This window comes from Carettochelys insculpta, chromosome 2 (assembly GCF_033958435.1).
Source record: "Carettochelys insculpta isolate YL-2023 chromosome 2, ASM3395843v1, whole genome shotgun sequence".
In the NCBI taxonomy this organism is placed as follows: domain Eukaryota; kingdom Metazoa; phylum Chordata; order Testudines; family Carettochelyidae; genus Carettochelys; species Carettochelys insculpta.
In genome coordinates this window covers 180,115,261-180,130,037 of record NC_134138.1, presented here as the reverse complement: position 1 = coordinate 180,130,037, position 14,777 = coordinate 180,115,261, and the positions used below count along the sequence as shown (strand labels likewise).

The window sequence follows — 14,777 nt, the reverse complement described above, 5'->3', positions numbered from 1 at the left end:
ATTGAGAGCAAGATGGAATCTAAGGAAGAACAGTTCTGTAATACATCTTTCCCCATTCACAAACTTAAAGTGACTATTTAACAGCACTGTCTGGTATTTCTAGAAATACAACACTGTGTGGGAATTTTATGCAATACCCAGAGCATGCTAGCATATATCCTGACTCTTCAACTAATAACTCTGTTTTTACAGTGCATCACTGCTGCTCTTTATAGTTTTCATCATTAATCTTTCAACCAGGGAGAGGATTCTGAATACACAATTATTTAGCGTTCTACTTTCAAATGAGGGCACGTGGCCAATGCCAGACCAATAGGATACTAGAGATTAGAAAAGGAACTTCTTCAACAGCAAGAAACAACTTTGAGTGCCTCAAATTCAGGTGCCCAACTCCGGATACTTTTCAGAAGGCAGATGTTTAGCACCTTCTGAAAAAACATATCCCTTTGAAGCTGCCTCAGAAACTGAGCATGCAAATATGAAGATGTTCAAATTTGCTCGTCAGTTTTGAAAACCCTGGCCTGAGCAATATTTCTGAGAAAAAAAAATCAGACTTTTATAATCTTTTACTTTTTGGATGCTCCAGATGGCCTTTGTGGTTTTGGTGTCTAAACTATGAACCTCCTTGGGTTCTAAATTATTGTGCACGTTGCTTCAGTCTTTAAATACAGAATCCATCCTTTTGGAGACACAGTATATACACTCATCCCACGTTATATGAGTACAATTGGATCCCAGCTTTGTGCTCATAGGTGACAACTCATAAGAGGGACACTAAATTGCCATTAAAATACACTTAAAAGTCTCTGATTGGTTCCAAGTGCTCCTAACTCGGCAAAGGAGTGGTACCATGTGGCACTGCTTTTGAAAGGTAAGCAAACCTTGGGTTGGCAGGGGGAGGGCATGTTGGAGAGGGTTAAAGCCTGGGGACAGTTTGGGGCCATGAACGAGAAGGAGGGTTAAAATCTGATGGTGGGTTGGGTTCGTGGGGCAGATGGGGGTGTTAAGGCTGCAGTGGGTTGGGTCCACAGGGAGGTTGCTGGGGGTTCAGGCTGCTGCAGGTTGGGTCCATGGGAAGGGTGGAGGGGTCAGACTGCCTCTGGTTGGGCCTGCGGGGCTGGCGGGGGAATTGGGTTGCAATGGGTTGGGTCTGCGGGCTGGCAGGGGGTTCAGGCTGAGGCTGGTTGGAGCCACGGGGAGGGGCTAAGGCTTGTATCAGCGGGGGGTAGTTCACTCGTCTAATAAACAAAGAGAAGGATATGTGTCCCTCGTTTTAGCAAGTACTCGTAAGTAAAGTACTCGTTTAACGAGGGATGACTGCATTTCAAGTTTTACCATTTTTTTCACATCATCTGCAGATCAGCAAGAGGAAAATACAGACTGATATGGTCTAGATTTTTTTCTATAAATATTTTTCAGTGATAAAGAAATATTGATATGGGAAGCCAAACTGGAAGTCTGAGCAGAGCACTTGGTGTGGCTTACCATGAAGTCAAAGATCCGTGTTCAATATGACTGAAGAGCTATCAACAGACCACAAAAGGAAGTAGTACTGATATCTGGTCCACGTTACCCTACTATAAGAATTTAGAATCCTATGTGAGCAGAGTGATGAATTTTGCTATATTTGCTCCTAGAAAAGGGCTAATTAAACACAGAAACCACATTACCACAGCTTTCACAAAGCATAGACTGCAAATAACTTTATTCAATCCTATGCAGCTTGAAGTGAAGTGACTTTTTGCAAAGTATGTCGGTAACAATAACTTCCATGAAAAAAACCAAAACGAAACAGAGTCAATTATCTGTGATGACTGATTCTTGAGGCCAAGTGAAGTTACATCAGGAATGAATTTATCACAGCATGTCCATGTTATCTCTGTGACTCTATAAATTCAGGGCACATCAGAATGTGTAGCTTACCTCACTCCTCTGTTCTCACCTACTAGAGGTGACAAGAAAAATGGAATAACTTACCTTGTTAAAGGGACACCATGTACTTAAAAATAACATTTGTGCCTGAACTCTTTGCACTCACCATAACACTAAAGATTGCTGTAACTGAAAGAAGCTAGTTAAAAAATAAGTTTGTTTTTTTTCCCCAGGGTGTCTCCTTTATTGTTTTTAATTTATGCATTTACCAGCATGTTGTCTACGGACAGTTCTCTGCTTCTCCTGACCTGGAGGCACAAAATGTGGGATTTTGCATAGATTCTAAGTACCTTTGCAAAGCAAGTCCTGTTGGGTTTCAATGGAACATGTGCTCCTAGCTCACTTAAGCTGCCTCTACACGTGCCAGCTACTTCGAAGTAGCCGCGACAACTTTGAAATAGCGCCCGCCACGTCTACACATGGCAGGCGCTATTTCGAAGTTGAAATCGACATCCTCATGAGGAGATGGGAATAGCACCCTACTTCGACGTTGAACGTTGAAGTAGGGCACGTGTAGACGATCCGCGTCCCGCAACATCAAAATAGCGGGGTCCACCATGGTGGCCATCAGCTAAGGGGTTGAGAGACGCTCTCTCAAGCCCCTCCAGGGCTCTATGGTCACCGTGTGCAGCAGCCCGTAGCCCAGGGCTTCTGGCTGCTGCTGCGGCAGCTGGGGATCCATGCTGCATGCACAGGGTCTGCAACCAGTTGTTGGCTCTGTAGATCTTGTGCTGTTTAATGCAAGTGTGTCTGGGAGGGGCCCTTTAAGGGAGCGGCTTGCTGTTGAGTCCGCCCTGTGACCCTGTCTGCAGCTGTTCCTGGCACCCTTATTTCGATGTGGGCTGCTTTGGCGTGTAGACGCTCCCCTGCAGCGCCTACTTCGATGTAGTGCTGCCCAACGTCGACGTTGAACGTCGATGGCACCAGCCCTGGAGGACGTGTAGACAGCTATTTCGATGTCGCTACATCAAAATAAGCTATTTCGATGTAGCATTCACGTGTAGACGTAGCTTTAGATACTTTAAAAAATTCCATCCTCTCAAGTAATTGTAGGAGTAATAGTTATTTTCACTGTTCTTGTTCTCAGAAGACTGGGTCCCATTGTACTATGCTCTGTCCAGACACACACAGTCGTGTTAAATTGTATTCAAGTGCTTATTTCACACCCCCATCACCCAAGCCTGATAGGGATACAAGATCTTCTGTGGCCTTCCGTGAAACATATAGGAGCCATCACTTTTGGAGACAGATCACCTCAAGATTCTGTGAGGGAATTTCTGCCAGGGCTCCAGGAAGGGAATTCACCAGAGGAAAAAACCTACCTCACAGGCTTCAGTTTGCAATTATTTGACTTCCTGGAGTTTAGCTTTAACCATTACTCAGATAATAGCAACTCAGGAACCTCACCCTCAACATGGCCACTCTTATGGTTTCTCTGCTGAGACTTCTCTGTTTCATACTCTAATTCCTCCAACCATGCAGCTGCCCTCACACTCCCTCCTTCCCAAAGTAGAATTAACATTTCACACATGTCACAATGAGTTAGCAGGACTCTCTCTGCAGGATTCCAAACTTGTTACCATGTTAGAAGCTGTCCCAGGGCTTTATCAGAAGCTAGACTCTTTCTCAAATTAGTCTATTAAATATATACAAACTGGCAACATCTCTTTATGTCAAGCTGTTTTCAGCAAGTTCAAATAACTTCACGAATTAATACTGGAAATTAAGTTTCTGTGCTGTGGCATTTCAGCAATATTTTAGGCAAGAATTCCCAGCAACCTTTTGAAAAATTGAGCTTCTCCAACGAAAGAATGAACAACTTAAAGCATACAACAATTTCTATATTTCCATAAAACATTGGGCTATGTCTACATGAGAAGCCTCTGTCGACAGAAGTCACATCAGAAGGGATTTCCCAGCAAAACTTCTCTCAATAGATTGCGTATACACATAAAAGTGGATTGTAAGATCAATCCACTCTGTTGACAGAGCGCAGCTAGACTGCCCAGCCCTCTCTTGACAGAACGGCTGCCTGGAAGGTCTGCAAACAGGGCTGCCAAGCAAAGCAGAAGCCCTGTCTGTCAACAAAAGGGCCCTGGACTGTCTACACGACTGTTTCATTGACAGAACGCTGTCAGGAGAAGCATTATATCAGAACAGAGAGAGGTGTAATGCTGTCGGTGGATGTGCTGGGTTTTATCGACAAACTGTTGACAAAGCATGCTCTGCGTGTAGCTACTCTGTGTAGCTTTCCTGACAAAAGCCCAGTTTTGCTGGGAAAAGCCTCTTGTGTAGACATAGCCTAGTAGTTTTGCAGCAATCATGCCCAAGATGATCAGTTCTGCATTTACTAAACAAAGCAAACATGACCAGTGATTTACACTTTTCCAACAGGAAAATATCCTTCCCACCTTTTAATAAATATTTATATATGGGTCATTGGATTTTGATTAAAACTAACACATTTTGCTGATGACCTAATAAGAATGTTCATTTCGTAAGTCATAAATGGAGCATGGATCTATTGTACTCTGTCAGCAAAATCACAATCATTTCTGAGGATGCCTATGAAAAGCTGCAATCCTATTATATATAAGTGTACATACATGAGCCCCTTTCCAGTCTATTAAGTATTACCTGGAAATGCAGGAGAGATGCAGAATTTGCCTAATCTGCTCATTTGCTGCGCTCAGCAATGAGGAATGTATTCTGCTAATCCACATTCCTCCTCCATGGTAGCTCTAATTAGTGGAAATTACTATGCTAAGATTCAATGGATATAAAGTAGATTAGTTGAGCACCAGCTAAATAAATAAGCAAATGAAGTTATTACCTTTGCTCCACAGAAGATTAAACTGACTTTTGTCCAAAGGCTGATTGAGAATCAAAAGGCAACATGTCAGGTTTCCTATTAAAAAAAAAAAAAAGAAAGAATGAAAGAAGATGACAGTGCTCAGTAACAAGTAAATTGAGCCCTCCCCTCATTTCTTTGTTTTGTTTGCACCTAACATCCCTCCCTACTTAATGTTATGTTAAAAACTTTGGAGTAGACTTCACTAATTGCCCCTCTTCTTACGTTCCATCATTTCAGATATACAGAGGCAGCGAGAGATTCATTAGATATATTTTCCTTAGAAGGTTCTTTTTTTTTTTTTTGGACAGTCCCGTTCATTTGGAAAAGTTGTTCTCCAGTAAAAGGCCTCATTCAATAGAGCTTCAATTCTCTGTCTTGCTGTTGCCATCTGTACAAGGCATCTAAAGGTCTTAACATTGTTTGAGGTGCATGTACAAGCTAAAACCTCTGAGAAAGAGAATAGATTGCAGCTACATTATTCAACAATACTGGGTTCTTTTGGGTGGGGGGAACTGCACAAACAGAACAAAGAGGTGCCTGTCACATACATCTTACTATCTATGCAAACAACCTAAGGACCATACTTGACAAGACACAATTATGTTACCAAAACACATTATTTTTACTGTATGTCTGTTATTGTGGTGATTCTACAGCCTAAATCTCAGTCTGGAAGCAGATTATTACCAACATACAGCCCTACAAGACTGCAATGAACCACTCTGCATTTCCACAGCCTCAACTGCCTTGTAAGTCCTATAGTCCTTAGAGTATGTCCAATAAAAGGGACAAAAGTGAACACACAAAATGTAAAACTTTTAAAATAAAAGGATACTTGCTATTCCAGACTGTGGCTCCAGGGAGCAAATGTAACCCCCACGCCTTATTAGGGTTTCATGTGCTGGGAATTGCATTTATTTCACTTCCTAATTATCTATCTTGGAATAGAAGTTTCCCCTGGAGCTTGATTTCCTTAAGCTCTCAGGTTAATGAAGTCTATTTGATCATGTGAAGCCAATGTAATTGCAAGAAGAAACCATCTATCCCTAGAAGGTCTTTTGTGCCTCTGAGCACATTTAGTAGAGTAGAAGGTGGAATGAGAAACAATTGACGTGGAAGTGTGAGGGAACAAAAGGGTGAAGAAAATTTTTGCAATGTGCACGCAACTCTTGGAAAAGCCAGGAGTTGCATAAATTGAACCACATATGAATGGGCATGACAGGCAGCAACCTGAACTCTACTAAAAACTACATCAGTCTTACTATAGGGGAATTCAGGCCACGATCACACAAACAACTCTGCAGAAGAGTATCATTATGCTGTTATGTGTCACTGGCACGAAACCCTGGAAGAATCACACACTCATTGTCGGGGAGAAGCCATTACTGAGATATGAGCACCACAGCTCTGCTATAAGTGAGAAGCTGTAGTCTTGCTCCTGCTAGACTCAAAGAAGACAATCAGAAAAGCGGTCCACAAAGGTGCAATGGTCACTTATCTTTTATTGCAAGGAAACTGAACTGCACGGGGTGGTCATAGGCATGTGTTTGCGTACGTACTTCACAGGTGCCATTACAGTCTTGGCCTTTACCTCATCACAGTATTTTCTAACCTGTGCTGTTTTGTAGAACCTCAGCTACTAAGCATGAGAAGGGCGGCTCCCCACTTCAGCACTTAGTTGACATTACTCGTCAGCCAATTTCCTCTGCAGTCTGCAGTCAGGTAGAAGCTATTGGCAAATACTTATGTGCCGAGAAGGGAAGGGTTGAGGTGATCAGTCAACAAATGAGAGTTGGGTGTGGAACTCTCTTCTGTCCTGAGTCTGAATGTGTTTTTACTGTGGTGTTGAACTGACAGAGATAGATAGGAACAATACATTCAAGTGAAACAACAATTTACAGTGGGCTCTGGGAAGCAGTGCACCTCATGATTAAACCTCTTTTTTTTGTTTCTAGTGACCCCATCACAAAATAGCAAGTGGATAGAGTACCTATAGGTAGTTGCAGATACTACATGCTTGCTGAAATAAGCAAATCACTAAAGTTACACATCTCATAGAGCTGGAAGGGAGCTTGGGAGGTCATTGAGTCCAATCCCCTGCCCTTCACAGGGCCAAGCACGATCCCTTTTTCTATCAATTTGCCCCAGATCCCTAAATGGCCCCTTCAAGGGCTGAACTCACAACCCTGAGTTTAGCAGGCCAATACTCAAACCATTAAGATATCCCTCCCACCCACTTCTGTGCCACTGTTAAACCATTAGCTCTAGCTGCAGATATCAGGGTAGGGTAAGGAGGAAGAGAGATTGTTGTGAGTTTTAGTACTCTGCTGCACATTTTGGAGGACTCTGCTGTAAGTAATAGATACTTGAAAACAGTGGCGCTGATTCTGGATACTCAGACTGAGACATCAAAAGGCTCATTTTCGGAGGTGGCAGACAAAGACCCCCAAACCCTCAATGAAGATCACAGGAGCTGCAGAAGAGCGGGGCATACCACAAAACATGATAGCACACAAAATTTGTGAGTGCTTTTGAAAAATGGAGCCTAGGTTTGTACAAATAGAAAGGTGTAAATATGACATTTTCTATACTTAGAATGGTATTTTAAAGCACAGAATTTAAAATAAAAAAGACTAAGGGTGCGCCTACACTAGGAACTAACATCGAAGTTAACTTCAAAGTTAGGTGCTATTTCAAAGTATCCTGCGGACAGTCTACATACGTTTCCCCTTACTTTAAAGTTAACTTTGAAGTAGGGAGCCCAACTTTGAAGTAAGGAGCCCAGGAATGGAGTAGTGCCCTGCTTCAGAGTTTAACTTCAAAGTGGGGGGAGGCGGTGTAGATGCTCAACTTCAAAGTCTGTTACTGAGAAGTTGTACTCCGAAGTAAGCAGCTTTGAAGTTATTTTTGTAGCGTAGACACAGCCTAAATGTTAGTATTTGTGCCACCAAAGAAAGCACAAGCATCAACATATTAACAGTGCTTGCTACTGATATACGGTAAACACTTGAGTTTATTGACCCCAATTTAACAAACTTCGGGAACAATGGACGTCAGCCATGCCTCCCCCCACACCCATTGTTCCTGAAGCCCGCTTAATCAGAGTCCATAAAATCCTAAAGCGTGCCGCTGCACCCCAAAGTAAGGGACTTACTGGGTCCACCGCCACTGAACCCTCCATGGCTGCCTGGACCGCTGCTGGAGCCGCCACGCACTCCTCCTACCAGGGTGGGGTGCACATGGGGGCAGACAGCACTCACATATGCATCCCACCCCTGGTGGGAGGAGCGCATGGCGGCTCCAGCAGCAGTGGTGGCAGCTTTTCAGCTGCACGTGGCAGGAAAGCTCCAGCTGCAGTGGCAGAGTGCCAGTCACAGCAGGGTCCCCCCAGGCCCAGGAGGCAGGGTGGGCAGCTCCAGACATGGTGGCAGGCTCTGATGGCTCCTCCGTCAGCAGTGGGCTCTGGCAGCTCCTCCAGTGGTGGCAGCTCCTTTGGTGAGTCAAGTGCCTTATGGGGGGGAGAGAGGCTGGAGCTGGGGGAGCCTGCTGGGGGGTGGGTGGGCAGTAAACCCTCTATTTAACAGAAACCCCTCCCCCACATTAGTCCGTTAAATTGAGGGGTTACTATACAGCTAACCAGAAAGAGCCAGATCCCCAGCAGGCACATATTAGCTGCGTCTACACGTGCATGCTATTTCGAAGTTAACTTCGACGTTAGGCGGCGAGACGTCGAAGTCGCTAACCTCATGAGGAGATAGGAATAGCGCCCTACTTCGACGTTCAACGTCGAAGTAGGGACTGTGTAGACGATCCGCGTCCCGCAACGTCGAAATTGCCGGGTCCTCCATGGCGGCCATCAGCTGGGGGGTTGAGAGACGCTCTCTCTCCAGCCCCTGCGGGGCTCTATGGTCACCGTGGGCAGCAGCCCTTAGCCCAGGGCTTCTGGCTGCTTCTGCGGCAGCTGGGGATCTATGCTGCAGGCACAGGGTCTGCAACCAGTTGTCAGCTCTGTGTATCTTGTGTTGTTTAGTGCAAGTGTGTCTGGGAGGGGCCCTTTAAGGGAGCGGCTTGCTGTTGAGTCCGCCCTGTGACCCTGTCTGCAGCTGTGCCTGGCATCCCTATTTCGATGTGTGCTACTTTGACATGTAGACGTTCCCTCGCTGCGCCTATTTCGATGTTGGGCTGAGCAACGTCGAAGTTGAACATCGAAGTTGCTTGCCCTGGAGGACGTGTAGACGTTATTCATCGAAATAGACTATTTCGATGTCGCAACATCGAAATAAGCTATTTCGATGTTGGCTGCACGTGTAGACGTAGCCATTGACAGTGAACTGTGAACTGGAGCTACAACAATTTACAATCACTGAGACTCTTGCCTAACAAGTGAGTATTAAGTAAAATGGAGATTTCTGATAAATGTGAACACCCCGCCAAAACTTCAGCTAGCACAACATGCAGCAGCCTTCTTGCTAATTAAGGCTATTACGAGTGAAGTACAGAATTGCTCCTTGTGCTCTATTGGCTTCTCAGTTGAAAACAATCCATTTCTAGACTTTTATCTTTATCTTATCTTTTATCTTTAAAATCTCATAAACAGCAGCTACCTCATGGGCCGTTGTCCATCTGTCCGTTCATTACTCAGGAAAGCAATTAGCACAAGGGCTGGCAACTTTCCAATCGCACAAAACTAAACACCCTTGCCTTACCCTGCCCTACAAACCCCGCCTCTTCTGAGACCCCGCCTGCATTCACTCATCCTCCCTCTCTCTGTCACTCACTGTCCACCCATCTCCCACACTCACTGACCTTCACTAGGCTGGCAGTGTCGGGGGACATTGCAGTGCAGAAGGTGGTGAGGGGTCTGGCTGGGGCTGCAGGCAGAAATAAGGGATTCAGGGTGTGGGAGGGGACTCAAGGCAGGGGGCTGGGGTCTAGCAGGGGGTGTGGCCTCCAGCTGAGAGGCATTTACTTCAAGTGGCTCTTGGAAGCAGCTGGCATGTCTAGCTCCTAGATGAAGGGGCCAGGGGCTCTGTACACTGTCTATGCCCACAGATGCCATCCCTGCAGCAACCACTGTCCATAGCTCCCAGCCAATGGGAGCTGCAGAGCAGGTGCTTGGAGTGACAGCAGCATATGGAAACCCACATGGTCGCCCCTGCACCTAGGAGCCAGACATACCGACCACTTCTGGGAGATGCATGGAACCACAGCAGACAGGAAACCTGCCTTAGCCCCACTGTGCCACTAACTGGTCAGCAGTGCTGGCTGGAGCCACTAGGCTCCGTTTTTGACTGGCCGTCACAGACAAAAACCGGATGCCTGGACAGATTATTTAGCAAATAAGCTGAACATTAACAAAACTGGACCGTGCTGGATGAACATGGAAATAAAATTCCATAGTCAAGGATCCAGCAAGAAAAATAACTTGCTGGCGATTCCCTGATATGGAGATCTCTCCTGAGAAGAAATGTGCTGACTTCAGCGGCTGCTGGGTACTCAGGGGGAGCACTGACCCCTCACATAGCATCTTGTAGTTTTAGTGCAATCTCCCTTTCTTTTACTCTGTACATTTCCTGTGGACTTCATTATTGCAGACAGTACAAATCAAGTCATCTGCAGTGTGAGGAGTAAAAAAATAAATACTTGCACACAACATAAAGTTTAAAATATAAGATGCTAAGTTTGTTTTTGTCCTCATGCGCACATAAAGAAGGAAAGGACCAATATCCAGCAATGCTGGTCCTCCCATAATCTCATGAAACTGATTTGTGGGATTTCACACTTGATGATTCCTAATTTTGGTTTCACATTCTCATTTAAAAAAAAAAAAAAAACAACCCTCCATCCATTGACTGCACTATGTGTCTGTCTGTTAATTTCCGGTCATATCCATGTTTTCACATTTGCTGCTTATAGGTCCTTACATGTTATCTGTGACAGTACATACAATTTTTGAAACATTGTGCTCAACATTTATGTGCATAGTTTTGGGGCACAAATTATTACAGATGCACAAATATGTCAGCAGTCAATTATGCCTGTAAAACTGGCATGCAGAAGAATAAATTGGGATTTGATAGCAGCCTTCAACTACCTGAAGGCGGGTTCCAAAGAGAATGGAGCCAGGGTATTTTCTGTGGTGGTAGATGACAGAACAAGGAGCAATGGTCTGAAACGGAGGTGGGAGAGGTGTAGGTTGAATATTAGGAAAAACTATTTCATTAGGAGGGTGCTGAAGCACTGGAATGGATTACCTAGGAGGGTGATAGACTCGTCTTTCCTAGAGGTCTTTAAATCCTGGCTTAACAAAGCTCTGACTGGGATGATTTAGTTGGGATTGTGTAGCCAGACAAAGTCTCCCCCTTACAAGCCAGCTTGCTCGCTGCCCGCCCCCCACTGGGAAGCACACAGGGCACGGAAATGGCTGCTGACAGCACAGTCTTTGATGCCCTCATTGAGGCCCAGATGTGCTAGCTCATCGTGACCCTGAGAAACAGAAAGTACAGATAAAGGGCTAACAGGCCAAACTGTCAACAAGGGGGGGAGGGGACCCTCAAGAAATCATCCCAGCTGGCATTGATGAATTTGATGACCACACAACCATCCCAGAAGGGGAAATCTCCGCCCACACAAAAGGAATGTCCTGTACTCTCAAATTGCTTATCTCCTGTCTAACAAGTGCAAATTAAGTAAGAATTGCCCTTGTAACAAACTGGCGTCACAAAAGACAGACCAGTATGATCTGGCACCTTAGATAAGAAAGAGAATACGTAACCCAAAAAGGGGTACAAAAGATGGGTCCAGCAGAACTCTAACTCTGAGTGCATTCCACAACTACCTGCTGGTTGGGTCAGGTGATTGCCTCCCGAGGTCCGCAACTGGGGACGCCCAACCTCGTATTCGTCTTTCCGCGGAATTGAGTGACCGATCCGGCTTGGCTACGCTGGTATCGAGAGACGCAGAGAGGGTAAGATATACCCATGCTAGGTCTCCGTTCTTTTTTGTGCACAGCTAAAGAATTAGAGCTCTGTAACTAGACGTCGTTGTGTCAAGATATCGTTGTGTTAGATGGTAACAGATATCTTTGTATTGGATTGTAATGTAACTTGTTAACACCTGTACTTTGCTAGCATATAAGAAGTAGACAATAGCCTTTTGTAACCACACGCCTATAACTGTAGCTTAATAAACTTGTAACTAGTTAAGATCTAAGCCTGACCCTGTTATCCTTTTGTCACTACAACACAGCCGGCACAACAAAAGAACTGTAACTGTTTGGTTACTCAGCCTGGCTGCAGGTGAGAGTGCTAGTAGCTCCCTGCTCTAACAGTAAAAAAACTGGGTTGTTTAGGACCCAGGGGCGTACCTCACTGCACATTACCTGGCCACCGGCTAACAGATTGGTCCTACTTTCAGCAGTGGGCTGGACTTGATGACCTGTTGAGGTCTCTTCCAACCCTATAATTCTATAATTCAATGATTTAAGTTCCAGTCGCAGATATCTAAGTTGTATGTTAGGAAAAATTACTTCATTAGAAGGGTGGTGAAACTCTGGAATAGGTTGCTTAGGGAGGTGGTGGCATCTCCATCCTTAGCAGTTTTTAAAGCCAGGCTTGGCTTGACATGACAAAGCCCTAGCTGGAATGATTTACTCGAGATTGGTCCTGCTTTGATAGGCTGCCATGCCTCTGGGTGCTGCTCGTGAACTATGAATCCAAGGTATGAGCATCTTCAACTATGCAAAGGGTCTCCTATCAACCAATAATATTTATCATTTATTGTTTGCCTGTAGAACAACCATTTCTTTGCCATTCCCAATAACCTGATGAGTAGTATTCCAAAGGGAGGAAGCAAAGAAGAATGAAGGGACAAGATGCTTGTTTCTGTGGAAAGAAGAAATTTTATATTTTACAAAATGCCTGCACAAATCTAAACAAAAGAGTTGAAAGCTAAAAGGAAGTAAGATAGAAACAATTAAAATATTCCTTCTGTGGGAAAATTACAGCGCATGGGCCAGATACAGCACGTTGCTTAATTTTATCCAGTCTATGGCACGCTCCCGCAGAACTGGAGCCTGGAGCTCTGACTCGCCCCAAGCCTCCACAAAGAAGTGTGGGAAGTAGGGATGCGGAAGCTACTGCAGCAACCCAGGTTTTGCACTGGGTCCTTGCCAATCCACATTCAGGATCCCAGTGCTGCATGACCCCTGCTAGGGCTCTACACCTGGCCCCTCATGCTGGGTACCAACTACTCCCCTGCCCAGGGCTCAGCACCTGGTCCTGTATACACGGTCCCAGCTGATGACCCCACACTTAGGTCTCTGCTCCCTACCTCACCTATGGTCCCAGCCACAGCCACGTTACCTTGTCTGCATTCCCCACCCCAAAAGTCATGCTTCAGCCTTGGCCCCGGCTCTGGAGGGAAGGGGCATGAAAGAGTAAGGAGGGAATGCCAGAAAAAAGTATGGGGGCCACTGGCTTTCAGCACCCCCACTGTAAAAACTGTTTGAGCACCACTGCGTCCAGTCCTCTCTGGAGGGCTGAAGCTGTGAGTGCAGGGTTGCCCTGCTATAGGACAAAGCTCTGATCCTCCACACCACACAGACGGGTGGCCTATAATTGATGTTTTTAATTTGGGTCAAAGGTCCAAATGTAGTCTGTTGTCTCTTTCCCTCATGAAAAGCTCTGAAAGAAAGTAAACTGTAATGAGATAAGAGGGAAGGTTGTCTCATGGACTGGTAACTGGTTAAAAGACAGAAAACATATGGTCAATATAAATGGCTGGTTTTCAGAATGGAGAGATGTACACAGTGGCATTCCCCAGTGGTCCATAATGAGATTGATACTGTAAAACTTTCATAAATGATCTGAAAAAAAGGAGGTAAACAATGAAGCGGCAACTTTGCAGACAAGAAAAAATTATTCAAGACTGCTAAATCCACATCAGACTATGAAGAGTTAGTTACAAATGGATATCAAAAACCTGGGTGACAGGGTCGTAAAGTGGCAGGTGAAATTTAATGTTGATAAATGCAAAATAATTCACATTGGCAAACATAATCCCAACTATGCATACAAAATGAGGATCTTGGACTCACTGTGGATAGCTCTCTGAAAACATCCACTCAATGTGCCGTGGCAGTCAAAAAAGCTAACGGAAAGTTGGGAATCATTAGGAAAGAGGTAGCTAGCAATGGGAAATATCATATTGCCTCTATATAAATCTAAGGTATGCTCACATCTTGAATACTGTATGCAAATGTGGTCTCCTCATCTCAAAATAGACATCCTGGAATTGGAGAAGGTTCAGTAAAAGGCAACAAAAATTATTAAGTTTATGGAACAGCTTCCATACGAGGAGAAATTAAGACGACTTGGTCTTTTCAGCTTGGAAAGGAGATGACTACGGGGAGATCTGATTGAGAACTATAAAAGCACGACTGGTGTGCAGAAAGTAAATAAGGAAGCGTTATTTACTCTTTTGCATAACACCAAATGAAATTAATCGGTAGCAGGTTCTAAAAACAAAGAAAATGAAGTGTTTCTTCAACCAACACACAGTCAACCGATGGAACTCATAAAAGCCAAGACACTAACAGGGTTAAAAAAGGAACTAGATAAGTTCATGGCAGACAGCTCTGTTCATGACTATTAGCCAGGATGGAGCCCTTAGCCTCTGTTTGCCTGAAGCTGGGGAGACAACAGGGGATGGATTGCTTAACCATTACCTGTTCTGTTCATGCCTTCTGGGGCACCTGACATTGGCCACTGTCAGAAGACAGGACACTGGGCTTGATGAGCCATTGGTTTAATCCAGCACAGCCACTGTGATGTTCTTATTCAAATGTACTGATGGAAGAATATAATAAATCAGAATGACCGTGCTACAAACAAGACTTTCTTGAGTGGGACAATGTAGCTCACACTGAAGCTGCATACGTCATACTCTGTAAAGATAAATAGAAGGCTTCAGTCACTAGGTTCTGTCATTC

The 14,777-nt window shown here is 44.7% G+C and overlaps 1 protein-coding gene across 3 annotated transcripts in view; it reads right to left on the bottom strand.

Moving 5' to 3' along the window:
• The window catches only part of TPK1 (thiamin pyrophosphokinase 1), a 501,862-nt gene that overhangs the window by 406,136 nt on the left and 80,949 nt on the right, over window positions 1–14,777 (bottom strand). For all 3 annotated transcript variants that reach the window (XM_074988056.1, XM_074988058.1, XM_074988057.1), the window contains exon 3: window positions 4,766–4,840. In XM_074988056.1, the coding sequence (XP_074844157.1) occupies window positions 4,766–4,840 (75 nt within the window). The remainder of the gene's footprint in view (window positions 1–4,765; window positions 4,841–14,777) is intronic.